Below are 19,293 nucleotides of genomic sequence, written 5' to 3'. Positions count from 1 at the left end.
AACATTGAGGAAGAAATTATAGTGTGTAACAAAATGTGTGTGTTAATAATCTGTGGCTTGAAGAGACATCACATCGGCTTAGAGCACATTAACTAGCGATGCTGCGGCTAAGCGCCTCTGGAGACGGCTTCTTTTAAAACAGTCGCCAAACACACCCTGGACACGGTGGTCTCGGTTTCCCCGCAGTCTGCCGAGCCCTCGGCATCCCGTCCCGGCCCGTGACCACCTACTCGGCCGCCCACGACACCCAGAGCAGCCTCACCGTCGACTTCTTCGTCAACGACGCGGGCGAAGTCATGGAGGAGCTCAACAACGACTCCATCTGGTGAGTTCCCGGCTCCCGTCCGCGGTGCACTCCTCACTGGCGCTTTGTGATTAGCCAGGGTTTACCCACATACGGGTAAACTCGGGGATTAAAAAAAATTATCCTACCTCCCTGCAAAACACAGGGAAATTGTTAGTTCTAAGAACAAAAATTATCAGCTGTTTTTCATCGATTCTTGTGCTGTTTGTAATCCATATCTTATTTTGTACTAACATTTAATTAAATGTAATTTCAAGTTGAATATTTTTTAAAAAAATAATTGGTAAACAAGAGATAGGCCTATGCCATTTCGGAAGCATTAAAAAAATTAATTAATTAATTAATTAACACGTTTAAGACCAAGATGATTTATTGAGAAATTTAGATTTGAACTGCAACTTTATTCACACATAGTTTTTTACTTAACAACTAATCAATGATTATGATTTAAAATTATTGATTATATTCGGTTTTATGTGTGTAACAAGATCAACAAACAAATATCAAACTTAAAATTTACTGGTTTAAAACAAATTTCATTGACATGTTTTTTTCCTTCTTTATTTTACACCTCTTTGTAATGGTTCCATGTATATAAATCACTTTTTTATTTTACTGTATTTGGAAAACTTTTGCTTGATATCCTGTGAAGTGTGGAAAAAAAAATTCCACTGTAATTTAAAAATTGATTAGAAAAATATTTGAAATTCGTGAATATTGTGATGTTCAATTCAAAATCAGATTCAAATAAAAAAAAAAATATGGGGTTGTCTGTAAAGTCGGTTTACGGACAATAATTTTACGTGATAACGTCATAAGAAAACATTTATGAAAAATTGCATACTTTTTAATTTTCAAATATTATTTACAGTTTTTGCATAATTTAATTTGAATAATTTTTTAAAATATAATCACGAACAATTAATTAAAAAGCCCATCTTAACCTGTCTGATATTATAGAAGATTTTCTTACACTGTGGTTGGCCGGTTCTTGCACGCTCGGCTCAGGCGGAACGTGAACAATTTTCGTGCGTGCAGCCGGCGTTCATAGATTTATAAGACGTTATCACGTCAAAAAAAAAAAGTATTCGCAGAAGCCTAGGAATATCCCATCACCAGAACTGTGGTCTTGTGCTCCAGGGCTTACACTTGTATGCAGGACCACTGAGAGACACAAAAGGCCTTAGAGAAAATTAAGTTCTAAGATTGTAGATATTCTAGATCTACAACTTTTCCAAACCCACAATAAATAAATAAATAAATAAATCTTAAAACTGAAAGTTACAGTAGCCAGAATTGTAAACGTGATCTGTGCATATTGCATTACTTGTAAGGTTCTCTATGAATTATAGAAACAATAGACTTGTAATTTGCATCCTAGCAGGGTCAACACAAGCAAATAAAATATTCTCGATAATACTGATCGGCCAAATCCAAATTTTCTTGAATCCGAATCTAGGTCACAATGGTCAAAAATAAAATGATGCACAAGAAATAGTTATGTTAACTGTGGTGTTGAAACATTCAACCCTTAAAAATATTTGTTTCACAAAATAAATTTTTCATATTCAATAAATATTGCAATCTAATTTATGTAATTAAATTTTATATTAGAATCTCTTGGGGAATGGTAACAGGCTAGTATGAAAATCCAGTAAACTTCAGAGGTCAACACTGTTGAATTTTTGAAGTGAAAACTTCTATAATGAGGTTTTGATAGGGAGTAAATTCATGTAAGTCGTCATCGACATGGTCACGTGACGTGTTAATTTTTTTTTATATTTCAAGGATAAAACTTAATTTATTCAATTTTCAGAGATACAAGTTTTTAATTTTATCTTTATTTTCCAGGGAAATTTTAACGTTAGTGTGTGGTACATACTGCGAGTATTGGATATTTTTTAGTAGGTAGTTCAGTTGTCGTTATGTTTTTTCTTTGGCTTATTTATTTACGATGTGAATTTCTTCAAATATCAGGTTATTGATTTATTAGAGTTAATGTTGATTATTTGTAGATTTAAGTTAATAATTTTTTATTCTTTCAATGAAAAAAAAAATCTTTAGCTCTTCTAGTTTTAAAGTTATTACTGGTAGGGGCAAAACATACATATGGGTTCGCGTCACCGACTGCTAGTGATATAACAACAAAATCATTTTCTTGTGTACGTTTGACGTAGAAATTATTTCATATTACACATTTAAAAACCAAATTTTAAGGTTTCACTTCTGTAGACAGTCCCCATGACTGACTTTTAGTTCTTGACGTGACAACATCTAATAAATCAATGAAACCGGCTGCACGCACAAAAGTGTCCCGTTACACACATTGTCCCGTTACACTGTGTCCCATTATGCTCAATGTACGCTTGCACCGCATCTATCTCAATTATACTCGATTGGAACAACCATCAATTTGACTTTTTCGAGGCACATTAAACTTGAAACACCCCCATTCGTTTCCTACTTTTCCTATCATCGTCCTATCCTTAACAGAATAACACAGATTGGAAGAAGTTAAATAGCAAACATGTATAAAAGTTATAGTTAAAATAATCTCTTCGTTAAAGTAATAAACATATTTGCATTAATGAGTGCAAAAAAAAAGTAAATTTATCAATTAAATTGTAGATTTAATTTCACTCCTTCTTTGTATCCATACAAAATAGTGATAATTCAATAAAAATTAATTCAATTTTATTCATAATAGTAGGCAATCATTACATCAATGTTTTGTTATGACGTCCCGTTAAACTATCGTCCGTAAACCGACTTTACAGACAACTAATTTTTTTTTAAATTTACTTTATTTCCTCTAATATTTTTCTTTGAATTTGTTTTCGTCCAAAGACTTGATGGTACTGAGGGTTTGACTGGGTACTCGAGCCCTCGACGACCGGGCGTGTGTGCGGCGTGCCGCAGGAACTTCCACGTGTGGAACGAGGTGTGGATGGACCGGCCCGACCTCCTGCCCGCGGGCGCGTACGGCGGCTGGCAGGCCATCGACGCCACGCCGCAGGAGATCAGCGAGAACATGTTCCGGTGCGGGCCGGCGTCCGTGACGGCCGTGCGCCAGGGCGAGGTGCAGCTGTCCTACGACAACGCCTTCGTCTACTCCGAGGTGAACGCCGACAAGGTGTTCTGGCGGTACGCCGGCCCCACGCAGCCGCTCAAGCTCCTGCGCAAGGACGTGCTGGGGTGAGTGTCCGGGGAGGACGTGGTGCCGGGGTGAGTGTTAGGGGTACACGTTCGGGGGAGGACGTACTGGGGTGAGTATTCAGGGCGCTCGTCCGGGGAAAACACTTCCAGGAGAGAGCGATCTTACTAAGAGTTAAAGACAATATTTTTTTTTTTTTAGGCCTATTTTGTTTTCAAAAAAGGAGATTTCAGCGTTATCGCGTTTATTTTTTGTGAACGCTGTTTAATCAAAAAGATGTTACATTTTTCAACAAATACGACACTCACTGCACCGAAACTTTGGTCATTTTTAACTGATACATGATGCACTTTAACAATATAATATTAAGAACAATAGAAATTAATCAGCAAGTGTATAAGTGTTTGAAAAATATACCAATGCCGAAATATAAAAATTAATTACTAATGACAGTAACAATATCAAAAAATTACAATTTTAATTTTTTAAAAATATATTTAGTACGTACAAGTTGGCACAAACTCAATGCAAAATAATTAACATTCATTGAATTTAATGTATTAAAAGGTTAGGTCATTGTAATAAGAATTGAGTTTTGATTAAATATGCTGATTGGTTGCATGATTTTTGGTTGAATTTCAGTGCTTAATGGTGTAATTAACGTACATTTCGTTGTTACATGGTATATTCACATGCTTTCCGGTGTTATTTTGGCTTAATTGCATTTCTCCATATAGAGTGGATCCCTGTAATAATGTTCCTTCTTTCAATATTTTACTGCTTATAACATCATATTTTTACAGTCGTAACAATTTCCCCATTAGAACAATTTATTTAATTCCTGCAGATAATGTTTCACAAATAGTGCATTTCATGCTTATAACGTTTGCTTTATAAATTTCAACAAATGCAAAAAAAAAATTTAAAAAACCCACTAGTATTCCAACACCTATCCCATCTGTGAAGTTTAACATGTTAAAAGATATACTTTATACTTTACATTCATTTTTGTTTACAGTCACTGCTATACCATAAATGAAGATTGTTCAAATGGAATTGTGTGGAAAAACAAAATGTAAATGTGCCTAAACACTAGCCAAACACATAAGTGCTGGCGAACTCTGTGAATTCGATATATTGAAGGTTTATAACATTCGCAGTAACGAGTCTGTTGGCACCCTTGTCTCGAAGAAAAAAAATTTACAAATCCTTCCATACCATGCCATTCTAGTGTGCTTTCAGATGTATGTAGTCCTAACAATATTTAGTTTGCCAACCATTATGCAATGACAAGAATAAAAAAATTAAGTGTTTTATATTGCTGATAAGGAGTTTAAAATTTATTTCATCATCATTGTCACGAATCGTGAATCGTTTTACAGAAACATTGCGGTGTGTCTTTAGAAACAATTAAAAACGAAAATGGAACCACGATGAATCTGGAAAATTGTTGGCTTGGTTAAGCAAATTCGAGCATCAAATGTATCCATCAGTGGTGTTTTAAATTTAAATTTGTTTACATAGCTTGATTAGGCAATTTATAAAAGGTTCAAACACTGAAAAGTGCCAAATTGATATTTCCTGCTTATAATAGTGTTTCCTTATGCCCCCTAAAATAAAATTATAATAAGGTTCTACTGTAATTTTGTCCCTAATTATTCTAAACACATCGTACTACAGGGCTCTGTTGCAAAAAATTATTTGTTGTCGCACATGTCACGAAGGTGTGGAGGAGAGGGCATTGGCCGATGGCTTGCCAGACCATGCTCGCTTACTGCCTGGATAGTACAGCACCGCACAGTGTAAATGCAATACAAGCTCAATGAAACGTAGCACGGTTGTAGCGCGCATGAGGGTGACTTTCACACCGCTTTACATTCCTGACGTTTCTACATGTTTCCAATCCACAAATACTTGGATGTTTATTTTCATTCAGAACAGTTCCGTTCTAGTAATGATTATTACACATTGTTTCATTTTCAAAGTAGGTCCACATCATTTATCAGTCTAAATTTAATTATTTTGGTGAAATAATTACAAAGAAAATGTATATATGAATTATTGTTGAATAATACACAATCTTCAAGAGTAAAAAGAATGTATTAAAATAAAAATAACAACACAGTAATCCCCTATTTTAAAAATGAATTTGGCTTCAAAATAAAACAATAGAATTTTCTCTGCCCTTACTGGATTTCATTTAAGCACAACCATCTTGACTGGTAAAGTAGAACTGTTTTACTGCTAAACAACCTTTGTTTTTCTTGCAAACAGTTAAAAAAATGTTACGTCAGTGTGAGATGTGGTTATTGAACTGTTTCTTTAAATAATATGCTGTTGAAAGTTAATTAAATGTTTATAGTGCCTGTACATCATAGACAGCGTGATTTTAAAATCTGGGCATTCAAGTTGAAATGATATTAGTTTTGTTTATTAAAATTACTTACTATAAATGTGCCACTACCAAACATCTTTGAGAGACATGATTCATGGTGAATAGCAATAAAACCAAAATGAACTGCTATAAAATTCACTTGTTTTATCTAATTTTGTCTATTATAATTTTTAATTTATTTCATAAATGTATTTTTAGGCATTTATTTACGTAATGTTAACATTTATATACCATGTACACACAATATTTTAATTTATAGTGCCTTAGAATACTAGCAAATTAATGATATCAAAATTAATTATTTTATTAAACTTAAGTAAATTGATGTGTGGTACTAAACAAATGTGTATTAAAGTCTACAGAAAAACATGAGAAAATAATTTTATAAAATAGGCTTTCAGCATTACAAATTGATGTAAGTTCTTATTAATAGAATCATAACGAAAAAAAAAGCTGCAAACGAAGGCTTCATAAAATTTTTTAATTCATGTCAGCACCGGAAAAAAATCCTATCCACGCAATCAATAAAAATATATTTTTTCCCTTTGCTATTAGGTCATTCAAATATTGTTTTTTATTTTGATATATTTAATGTGATATATACGTCACAATTGAAAAATGTTTTAAAATTTATCCTTAATTGATTATAGTGTAATTATTACAACAAAATATGAAAATGTATGAAATGTTTTGCAAAAAACAAAAAAATTAGCCATATCATAAAAACTTTAATCATGGCTCTAAAACAGTAATGAAAATGACGAGTGCGGTTGTTATGTTCAGTGGCATAGCCAGGATTTGTGTATGGGGGGTGTTAAGCAGCATGCCCCCCTCTCCCCCCCCCCCCCCCCCTGTATTAAAGTGGGTTGGTCCGGGGGTCCTCCCCCGGGGAAATTTGGATTTTAAGGTGTAAAATAGTACTATTTTAGCAGTTTTCGGTTCTTAAATTTAAATATTGTAATGGTAAATTTTTTTATTAATTTTTAATATGAAATTTATTTGAGTGATGAATAAGAAATTTAATTAAAGATTTGTGCTGGGGGGGGGGGGGGGTTTAAACCCCTAAAACCCTCCCCCCTGGCTACGCCCCTGGTTAAGTTACCTATGTTATGTTATGTTATGTTGCCGTTGTGTCTCAGGATCGGTCAGCTGATCAGCACGAAGGCAGTTGGGTCGTGGAAGCGCGACGACATCACGCTCAACTACAAGTACCCGGAAAGTAAGTTGCGTACACTTGGAACGGCCCAATCTCTGAGGTTGTTTGCTGGTAGGGACAGGATCTTATGGTTTTATGGCCAAGGAAATTTCATGCTTAGAAATAGGAGAGATTTTTGAGTTATTGTTTTTAATTTTATAAAAATACATTTTATTTCTAATGATGGCGTGTACTTTTTCCAACAAATAATATACTCGGATATTTCTTGATGCTAATTTCACGAAAATAGTGCCATATTGACAAATATGCAGTGAACTTTTACAATATGTTTTTCCTTGGTCAGAACTATTCAGAAAAAAAATTAAAATGTAAGTATAGAGTAGACGTCAGAATTAAAATAAAATTATATGTATTTAAAACCTAAAAACACGCTTTATTGTTGTTATGAAATTTTATTTTCATAATGATTCTGGTTCTAACGATGAGACGTTAGTGGTAGAAAATTTAAGGCAACTGATATCAAGCACCCCATGATTTTTTCCCATTAAAATTAATTGTTTTGTTTATTAATTGATTATTATTTTAAGCTTGTATATAAAAAATATCATTATACAGAGTTGTAGTTGATTCTGTCACTGTTGGAAAAATTACTAAAATTTAAAGATTTTTTATTTTTATTTTTTTGTTAATATTGAAATAAATTTTTTATAAATTCCTCAAAAAGCACTACTAAATCAATTTTCAAAGTTCCAAAAATTTTGGGGGCCAGTAACCTTCGGGGTGGTCTCTCGAGGAGGTCTGATGGCGCCCGAAGACCCCACAAGCTCATCAAAATTAACGCACTTTAATTGTCCCGACTTTTAAAAAATCGGGGGCAAATGACCTCTCCCCTGTGAGGATTTGGGGGGGGGAGAGGGGGTTAGAGTGGAAATGTGTAGTATCCTGAATGGCTCATATACACTCCAAAACAAAAAAGAATAGAATTTTTTAAATTATCAAAATTTTGAGGTTTTGACACCCCCTCCCCGTGGCAGTCGCCTTCGGGCAAATTTCCCACCATACTCTGGACTTACGGCTATACAAAAAGCAGGGTTATAGCCAATAGCACGAAAGTAGTGGTTTTTTGCTCCTATGCCCCTCCCCCCCTTCTCTCTTCAGGTCATAGTCATGAAATTATTGTATTGTCATCGGGATCACATATACTTGCAGAGTTTCAAATGAATACGACAATTAGAAGTAGGTTAAAATCGACTTACAAGATTTTATTACATAGTGAATTAGTAAGTTACAAGTGAAGCTAATAAACAGGGGTGCCCACAAGGGGGGGTAACGACGCAGACTGCGTCATTTAAATTTCAGGGGGGGGGGGGGGTGTGGTTAAAAGACGAGAAAAATGTATATATTATTTACATAATTATAGCTTCTAATGTGAAAATACTTTTCTGGTGCTTTGATAATTGAAAGGGATCTTGTAAATTAAATTGACAACCCCGCACTTTCCTCATCAAAAGCAGTTTGGCATCTGTCGGTTCAGGATGGAAATATTACCTGATATGACCAAAATTATTATTTGAAAATTAGTTTTAATTAATGCAAAATGTGATAAAATATAATACTAAAAAAGTAAAATATTATAAAATAATTGAGTAAATCATTGAGAAAATGGCATAAAAATTAGGGGGGGGGGGGGGGTGCGCATCATTAGGTTAGGGGGGGGGGGGTGAGTCATAGTGTTTGGGGGGGTGGGCACCTCTGTAATAAAAGCGTGTTAAATAATGAGTTACTGATAAGAGGTGCAACCTCAAAACAAAGTAAAATTAATATTTTAATATGTATTTGGATGCATTTTACTACAAACTTCATGCTTGCAAAATTAGTAAATGAAATTTATTAAAATTATTTTTTTTTAGTTTAGTTCTGCTGATGTCACTACTAACTCGGAAACATGCTTCTACCCTTAAATAGGATGAATTAGAGAGTTAACAAACTAAAAAAAAAAACAACACAATTAGCATTGCCTTAAAGAGAGAAAAATCTGAGAAAACAAGGAAAATTTCAGGGAATTAAAAAGGTGTATTTTGTGCAGGGAAACAAATTATAGTCACTTATGTTTACGTACAGTGGCAGATACAGGAAATAATTTCAGGAAGGAGGGGATTAAAAAAAAAAAAATAATTTTTGTATTTAAAAACTAAGTCAACAACAAGAAGGGGTTTCTACAGTTACATTGTCATTCTCAACACACATCACTATCTTTGTGGTTTATGATTACATCGGAGCCTGCATCACTTTGAATAACACACTGCCTTCACGAGACCTCACATATTTCTGGGTGGGGTCTAACACAAAAAACATCAAGAGTAACTTGTAAACAAAAAAAAATTAATGCTGTTACGACACCCATTTTTAACAAGTTTTTGTTTGAAAAACTGTTTTTTTCTTTTTTTAGGAATATAGAGACAAAGATTTTGTGGTTTTACTTCTAGACCAAATTCATTTTTAAAACAGGAAATTTCAGTTTTCCATTTTCAACAAATACGACACTTACTTGTACAATGATATTTACCAAAATAACGTCATTTTGACTGATACATGATGCATTCTAACAATATAATAATTTGTGATAAGCATGTTAAACTATTGGGAACACTACAAATAAATCAGCAAGTATATATGTGTTGTAAAAATGTACCAATACAGTTATGGTAAAAGTTAGTTACTAATAACAGTTTCAAAAAAAATGCAAATTATTTTCAATCTATTTAGTTCATACATTTTGGTACTAACTCTGCGTTAAATAATTTATATTCATTGAATTTCATATTTTGTATTCAGAGTTAAGTTTTTGTTATACACGCTAATTAACTTCACTATTTTTGTTAAATTTCGGTGCTTTATGGTGTAATAACATTCATTTCGGTGTTACATAGTTTATTAACTTGTTTTCAGTGTTATTTTGATTTTATCGCAATTCATCACATAATTGTGTCACTAGCTTATGCTTTATTTTATTATTTTTTTTTTAAATATAATTTTCCTGTTAAAATTACGTATAAATGTGAGGAACTTTTATCAGTTTTAAAAAAAATTATTAATCTTTGCTGGTTTTTAGTTGCGCAATATAAAATATGATTTTGTCACTGTATCTGCATTTGGTCTTGGGAAATAATAAATATTTTGGTTTATTGTTAAATAATGGCAAACATAGGTAGGTAATCATCATGAAAAATTAATGAGGCCATTATCAGTGACAAAAGAATATTTTCCAAATAATATAATTTTTATAAATAGGCAAAATTTATTTTTACAAATGGTGAATTTAATTTCAGAACAAATAGACTCATTAAAGTTATGACATAAATACAGGCATGTATAAGCATATTTTATAACTTTCATATGAAGACCACTTTGTATTTAAATTCCTATGAAAATGTATACTATTGTAAATTAAAGAGTGTTCGATTAATTGTGTGGCTGTGACCACAAGAGTTATTCCTAGAGACCGGAAAAATTAGTGGATTCATTTCACGATATGCTAGAATCCAAACAACTGTACCTTTACATTGTTTCTGTGATTGGCTTACAGTTTATCTGAAGGACTTTGAGCCAATGGAAAACCGTCAACGAAAAAAGTATCGAATCGCTAGCGTCCCAGTCGACAGGTGTCACTAGTCAATAGCCAATGAGCAGGTAGCATTTGCCTGAGTATGTAAGGGGGTTGTGGAGTCTATCCTAGAGGTCATTGAAAGCGCGAATTTTTCCGGTCTCTAGTTATGCCCACTCGACAGTGGACCGTAGAGCACTCTACATCTGCTTGTTTGCTCCCAGAGAGCGACGAGGAGCGAGCGGCCATGCTCAAGGCGCTGCGACAGAGCGCGTCGCTCTTCAGCCGGTACTACCTCAACGAGGACTTCAACGACATTCAGTTCAACTTCGAGCTGAGGGACGACATCGTCATCGGCTCGCCTTTCAGGTAGCGCCATCGCCGGACGGCGTCGCCCCTCGACGGCAACGCAGGGCCCTTCCTGGAGTGACACGACGGCGGAAACAAAGACAGTTCCCTGAATCTTCCATGATTTACAAATTCCCTGTCTCAGTTCTACATTTTCCCCCCGTTTTTATTGATGATGTACACCTTGGCAATGTACTGCACGCAGGGTGGAACCAAACCATTACATTGTCGAAAATGTGCAATAATAATATCAGTAATGTTAATATTAATATCATTAATTAGTGAGGGGTCGAATCCCAATTTTCACAAATCCAAATCACTAATTCAAATACCATAGAATACCTCAAATATTCCTCTCAAATCCGAATTTAGGCATTAAGGGTTAAAAATAAAATTATCTACAAAAAATAAAAAGAGCACATGTAACTCAGTACATGTGATTAGAAGTTATACTTCTTTGGTAATTAAAACCTCAACACATAAGTATATCATAAGGGTTAAAACAGCAGTGAGAGAGAAAAAAGAGTTAAAGAAGACAAATTTTCCAAATAAATATGAATCAACAAAATTATTACTCATTTCAAAATAACTGCTCAGGATATCAATAATTATTATTGATCAATCAATAATAATTAATTAACAATAAATATTACTCACTGTTTTAATATCACACCATGAGGAATTTTTTTTAGTAAATATCAAAGCTAGGATTGATGTAATAAAAATTAATTTTATATTATGTCTAAATAAGATGTGATCCAGCATTTTTCTAGACTGGTTTTGTAGTTCGGCAAATATCACCTTATCATTGAGTTACTGTGCAACAGATTTTGCCAATAGGCTACATAGACATACTGCAATGTATTCACAGGGATTAATAATGTTCTGACGTTGAATGAAAGCACAATGAGTAACATGTCCGCAGCTCCGCGACGCGAAAACTAAATGGCATGGAACTTCCTCACAGTAATTCTTTACGTTACAACCATAGTGCCACAAAGTGAAAATGTGACAATTTATATTCTACACATGGGATTTGATGAACTTTTTTAAACTAGCATATTCTCAGTTAGACTTAACATATTTACATGCTCGTGGGCTCTTAATTATAATATGGTGTGCGATATAGGTAATCAAATAATAATTCGTGACAAATTAATTACCCTGTCAAACTAAAGTGTGAAAAGCAATATATATACATATAGTTATATAGCTAAAACAACACTCTTATAACACTGTCTAACAATGACTTGATGTAAGTTTTTGGACATACGCCATTGCTAAAAAAAAATTTAGCAATGGCGTATGTCCAAAAACTTACATCAAGTCATGCACTCCCATTGCACAAATCTTTCAAAGATAATACTGTCTAACAATACTGACTTACACGAGTAATTACAATAATACGTACTTAAAATAACACAATTTTCTTACGAATATGGCGTGTGTCGCGGTGCACAACAATAAGCTTAAACCCCGTTGTGTTGCCCTCTGCCCAAATACTCCCTTACTAGACGCCAGCAAGTCAGGTGCAGGCGGGTCCCTATCGCCGCTACCCGCCTATCCCTGCAGCATGGCGGGGTTCAACCTGAGCCGCACGCCCAGTTCTCTGCACCATCCGCAACCTACTAGCATCAGAAATTGTTTCACAAAAATGTTTCACGGAAACGTGCATTGAAAATTGAAATTCGGCCTTGAAATTTCACTCACATCGCACCCAAAGAAGTTTAACTTCAAAAATATTAACTAAGGTGTTGAAACATTCTACCATTTAACTGGCTGTTTCACAAACTAGGTTTCCAGAATCAATGCATAGTGTAACTTTGTTTATATAATAACTTGTTAAAAGTACAATATCTCGGGGAATGGTAATAGGATAGGTATGAAGAAAAAAATTTCCCTAGTTATCAGTGCTGGTTTTTATAGTTTAATTAATTTCCTCCAATTTTTTTTCCAAATATTTTTTCCTCTAATATTGAATCCTTCGAATACTAAGGATTTAATGGTATTTGAGGATATGCTTTGCCTATCCCTGTTAACAGACTTGCCAACTTGTACGATTTTCCCGTACAATGTACGGAAAACGACTTACTTGTACGGTGTACGGGGACGTCTGGAAATCTTCCGGATTTTTTGCATTTTGTAGTGTAGGTATGTTGGTGAAAAGTGAAACGTTAGTTGCTCGCGCTCATGTGTCATGTTTAGGCTTACTGGCAATTTTTTTTTATTGTGATTTACTGTTAGTCACGCCGTACCCTTTACGCCACCAACCAATACAAATATTTTCACAAATAGAAAATATACTGGTAAGTTTTGGATAATTAACGTACTACGAATACGTTTGTGTGGCCGTCTTTTGTTTAGATAGCTGTATTCAGCTTGCAGCGACAGTTGCGCGCGCACAGGTCAGTGTAAACAACATGGCGTCTCGCAGCGCGTGCCTTTGTTGATCGTTAAGGTTTTATATGCATATATTCTTTGCCAACTCACGTAGAAAGTTATTTTGTGCAGTGGATCTAAATCTGGTTTACATTTTTGTGCTCACACTTTCGCTCTCCGCCCGCGAAGATTTAATTTCCTTCATGTAATAATATTGTTGATAGTTGACGACGCTTCAGGTGGAAAATGCCTCCAAAGTTGAAAAAACAGTATATGCAAGTTTTCCTTGACGTTTACGTGAAAGATTTTCCGTGTATGATTAAATCTGGAAAAGGAATAAACTTCGCGTTTTGTTCGATTTGTAGGTGTGACATAAATATCGGACATGGTGGCAGAAGTGATATAAATGCTCACTTAAAATGTGCAAAACATGTTTCGAATATTATGAGTAAGGAGACGAGTTGAAAATTTCTTGACTACTTTGCTAGGAATGAAAAATCTGACAGTGCTGTGATAAATGCTGAATGTCTTTTCACAAGTTTTCTTGTGGAACATAACATTTCGTTAAGTGTTTCTGACCATGCCGGCCCACTCTTTAGGAAAATGTTCCCAAATTCTGAGACCGCCAAGAGATACGGTTGTGGTAGAACTAAGTCAACAGCTATTATGCAAGAAATGGCTGCATCTGCCACCGAGGATATTATTTCTTTGTTGCTGTCTGTACCATTTTCGATAGCAACAGACGGCAGTAATGATTCAAATTCTAAATTATATCCTTTGGTAATTACATTTTACGATGAACATTTGAAGTCTGTAGTGTCCAAATTGCTTTCGTTGCCAGTTTTAAAGGGGGATGCCACTGGCCGAAATATTGGCAACCTAGTAATTTCAGAATTGGAACATTTGAATGTCCCTTTAACACACTTGCATTTTCTGCAGATAATGCTCCAGTTATGCTGGGAAGCAAAAATGGTGCAGCTTCTGTGTTAAGGGAAAAACAAGAAGCGCTTATTGTAGTTGGGTGTCCCTGTCATCTGATTAATTTGGCAGCGGAGAAGGCAGCTGCTGGCCTCCCTTGTAATGTCCATGACATTTTGATAGATGTCTACTACTATCTTGAAAAAAGTTCAAAAAGAAAAAAAAAACTGCAGAAAAGTTTTGATAACATCTCTATAAGGACATCAGTTTTTACAGATACTTGTTCCAAAACTCCCGCGAGCATTTTACGCACTTTTTAAACATTTTTGCTTATTGTACTATTTGAGAATTTTAAAAGTTGGCAAGTCTGCTGTTAATATTTTTAATATTGTGATAATGCTAAATCTTATTCTTTAGTATGTCTCATCCTTAGATTGTCGTGTGCATTTTATGGGCATTTGCTCTCTCTTTCCAATGCACAATATCTGCTATTAGCGCTGTCCTTGTTTCAGAGCATTTTATTGACAGGTATAACCAAAGAGCAACAATCATTTAGACACAACTTTATAATGTAATGGAAAACTTAAAAATAAATTACAAAAAAATAATTTTATGAAGGAATATAAGGGATAAAAATTTTTGTAATATATTTTCTTGTCGTATTTCTTCAAAAGCAAAATTTCATAAATTTCCAATCTAGCTTTTAAGAAAATGTAACTGGAAGGCATCAACCATTTTTCCCAATAAATTTTTTTATATAATTTATTATTAAAGTTTTTTTTGCTCTGTTTGACCATAGTACTTTATTAAGTGCTATGAAGTACAAGAAACCTTACTAGTTATATGATACCAGCAGATCACATTTACAGTTAGTTATTGGCACAGAAACGTTTATGTGTTTTTGATTTTTTTCTTTCTTAAATTGACCATATTGAAAAGTTGCTGATTGATTAATAGGGAAGGGGGGGGGGGGGGTGAACAAAATTATTTGCACCGAAGCATTTGGTTTCTCTTGACGGCCCTGATTTCTTTTCAAATTTGATTATTTTGAGAAAAAAAAAGGTGAGTGAGTCTTTCAGTACTAGCCACAGATCTGCACCATCTAACTTCAGTAAAGAGCAGATTCATGTGTTCTCATGATGCAAATACTTTTATAATGCAAAACTTTGACACATGATTTAATAAAGAGTTCTTTAAAATAATGCCAATCATGATATATATATACACACACACACACATACATATAGAAGCAATTAGTTTTCAACTAAATTTGTGAATGTGAATCACACATTTCTTCTACACCCGCCGCTTTTATTCGCTGTCCGAGAAGCTACGTCAGCTACTGAATCATTCGATTTATGGAAAGAAAATTAAAAATACCTATATTATGAAACAGCTCCTATAAAAGTGAAAAAGACGTTTTAAAAAAAAAGTACTAAACCCCGGCTTTAGATCTGATTTTCAACAAGGAATTTTATTGAACCACTTGCTAAAATTCACTAAACAGTTAATGGTATAAAGTTACACCTTTGGCTTTGTGAACTTTTGCTTGCGCCATCCACCACAGATGTCAGCACCGTCGTTTGTTTCTAAACTGTATTTGTAGAAGAGTTAAAATGGCTAAAACGCATGTTTTCAGAGTAATTTTTAGGTTTAAAAAAACCAGTACAGATTCCTGAAATCACTTAAGGGACTTACATTACACCTTTATCTTCATTTCTCAGCCATATATGTTACGGTCACCGCTCAAATTTCACAGTTATCCTTTGACGATGAGAAAATGTGCGTCAGTTCAGCACCTTGCGCTTAGAGGCTAAACCGCGCTAGAAGCACCAGCGAGCGTCGTGCTTATCATCCCGCCTCACTAACACATATACACCCCTGACGAAGCGGGCCCCTTAAGATGTTACACGTGGAAAAAGAAACCCTGATATTCCTAAAGGTCTTGTACGTGGATATTTTATCTTTATGTATTGACGTACGGTCTGAACGTGCACGTGGCCGCAATGTTTTGCTTCCAGCGTGGTGGTGGTGATGAAGAACCGCAACCGCACCGAGAGCCACAAGGTGTCGGTGATCCTGCGGGTGGACAGCGTCACGTACATGGGCACCGTCAAGGACTCCGTCAAGAAGATCACGGAGGAGCGGCTGGTCAACCCTGGTGCCGGTGAGCCTCCCCTGCCTCCCGCTCCTCGGCCCGGTCAGGTCCAGCCGCGAGCACCGAGGTCCCCGAGCCCGTCCCGAGAACCGTCAGCGACTGTCCCACATGTCTGCGGGAGCGCCCACCCCTTTCCCCCACCGAGTAACTCCTTGGAACCAAAAAAAAAATTGAGTAAAAAAAAAAATTTCGTCGTCTGTAAAGTCGGTTTACGGACGATAGTTTAACGTGAAACGTCATAACAAAACATTGATGAAATGTTTGCATACTTTTATGAATAAAATTTAATAATTTTTTATTGAATTATCACTATTTTGTATGGATACAAAGAAGGTGTGAAATGAAATCTACAATTTAATTGATAAATTTACTTTTATTTGCACTCATTAATTCAAATATGTTTATTACTTTAACGAACAGATTATTTTAACTATAACTTTTGTACATGTTTGCTATTTAACTTCTTTCAATCTGTGTTATTCTGTTAAGGATAGGACAATGATAGGAAAAGTAGGAAACGAATGGGAGTGTTTCAAGTTTAATGTGCCTAGAAAAAGTCAAATCGATGGCTGTTCCCAGTGGCGGATCCAGGATTTTGGTTTGGGAGGGGCTTGACCCAGCTGAGGCTAGGCTTTATCAAGGCAAACACTAAAACAATAGTGGACCCAGATGCTTTTGGAGGAGGCTTGAGCCCCTTAGCCCCCCCTCTGGATCCGCTACTGGTTGTTCCAATCGAGTAGAAGAGAGATAGATGCGGCACAAGCGTATAATGAGTGTAACAGGACACAGCGTAATGTGCGTTACGGGACACTTTTTCATGCGTGCAGTTGGCGTTCATCGATTTATTAAACGTTGTCATGTCAAAAAAACTGGTGTGTGTACGTAAGTATGTACACGTGTTAAATGTTATATTTACTCAGGATAATAAATAACCCAACTTTAATTTTGCATGGAAATAATTAATCGAAATAAAATAATAAGAGTAATGTAGTGATATTATAAATACGGTTAGTAAAGTATAAATTCAATCAAATTAAAAAAAAAAAACTAATTACTCTGTATTCAGTATAAAAAATACACATTTGTAAAACAATTTATTTAATTTAGAAAAATAATCAATATTAATTTAAAGTAGATATTAAATAATATTGTAATAATTTATAATGCAAATAAATTATACACACGGGAACATAAACTCACAAACACTCCCACGTAAACGGCCAGGAGACTACTAAACCTTCCACAGACACTCCCTGCCAGCGGCAATGGAAGCTTACAAACAACCTGACATCGTTATACAAATGGAAACGTAACGTCAGGCGTATAAATACACTTGAAAATGTTTATAAACACATTTTATATCACAAATATTAAAAATAAATAGGTGTTTTTAACGATATGCACCAGTATTCAATATCACTCACCAAAGTATAAAATTTAAAGGCACATAAATAATTTTTTTGTATGAAGCCTTTTTTTTTCATCCTGTGAAAATTTTGTTGCATGATACATTTGCATTGTAAAAATTCACTCTCATCCTTTCTTCATAAAGCACATGACCTCTAAAATTGGTTCTTTTTAGGGATGGATCAAATCCAAATTTACTCAAATTTGAATCCCAGAACCTTGAATCCACCCCCTGAAATCCGAGTGTCAAAAATAAAATAATGTTCAATAAATGAAAAATATAGAATTATTTAATTTACTTTCTCTCTTTCTTTAATATTGTTCTTTGAATATTTTTCCTCAAATATTGAATCCTTATAGTAAGGTTTTAATGGTATTTGAGGATTTGAGGATTTGACCCATTGATATTACATATTATACTTTTTTTTTAGTGCTACTGAAATGTGTGTAATTGTTTTCAACTTGAGTACTCTTAAAAATAAGTTAAATATCTAGTTTTCTTTTATAAAGACTTCTAAAAACATCAGAAGTACATTAAAATAGTCTTTTAGGGAGTATTATTATTTAAAATTTCAAACTCTCTTTAAGTGTGAGTTAATCCAAACCACCCAAAACACTCCTTCAGTCATTTGTCCTACCCAAAATTCAAAGCGGCATTCGCCACTGGTACCGATAAAAAATATAATGCTTTTTGTGTGACAAAACTCAATCGTTCAGTCGAAGTGCTAAGTTTTTTTATTATTAGCAATATTTTTTTTTAAAATGTCAAAACAGCAAAACTACTTATACAATATTATATAACCATAATAATAAAAACTTTTAGGGACCATAATTTTGTCACGTTACAATAACAAGGTTTTAATTAACTCAACTGTTACAAAATTTAATCACGAAGTTTTTAAAATTGGTAAACTAAATTCAAATAACTAAAAACTTCCTCACAAATTTACACCACATGAAATTTACTTTTTTTTAAAAAAAAAAAAAGATATTAAAATACAATTTTTAAAAATTTTGTGATGGCTAAACCTGTAGCTCGAAAAAAATATTTTCCACTGGATTACATTTTTGAAGTATTTAAGTCTGAAGAATAAAACCTGCAAGCAATTTTTCCCAACTTAAATGAACCAAAGCAATGGTATCAGTATTATTATAATTTTAATTTCACAGTGGTTCTTTACATTATTTTTGGAAATATAGGCTTTATTTATTACATTTAACTGTTTACCATGCGTTTGTATTTAACAAATTATTTAACATTATAACGTGTACTGTGGCTATATTTTCTTATACGTGTCTGTACTGTTAATACTACTCTGATATAATTGAATTATTGGCTGGAGAGCTATGATTGAAAGCAAAGTTTAAACAATACCACACCTATAAATAGAATTGTGTGTGTTAGGGAAGGCTAACGTACTGTAATGCACATGAGGGAAAACAATATTTATTTATTTAAATAAAACTGAA

At 34.2% G+C, this 19,293-nt stretch overlaps 1 protein-coding gene across 1 annotated transcript in view; it reads left to right on the top strand.

Moving 5' to 3' along the window:
- The window catches only part of LOC134540878 (annulin), a 166,384-nt gene that overhangs the window by 116,257 nt on the left and 30,834 nt on the right, over positions 1 to 19,293 (top strand). The window contains exons 7-11 of the mRNA XM_063383902.1: positions 187 to 325; positions 3,224 to 3,499; positions 6,993 to 7,072; positions 10,838 to 10,982; positions 16,280 to 16,425. Coding sequence (XP_063239972.1) covers positions 187 to 325; positions 3,224 to 3,499; positions 6,993 to 7,072; positions 10,838 to 10,982; positions 16,280 to 16,425 — 786 coding nt within the window. The remainder of the gene's footprint in view (positions 1 to 186; positions 326 to 3,223; positions 3,500 to 6,992; positions 7,073 to 10,837; positions 10,983 to 16,279; positions 16,426 to 19,293) is intronic.

This window comes from Bacillus rossius, chromosome 17 (assembly GCF_032445375.1).
Source record: "Bacillus rossius redtenbacheri isolate Brsri chromosome 17, Brsri_v3, whole genome shotgun sequence".
NCBI lineage: Eukaryota > Metazoa > Arthropoda > Insecta > Phasmatodea > Bacillidae > Bacillus > Bacillus rossius.
The sequence above is the reverse complement of the archived record's forward strand: the minus strand, read 5'-3'. Positions and strand labels throughout refer to the sequence as shown.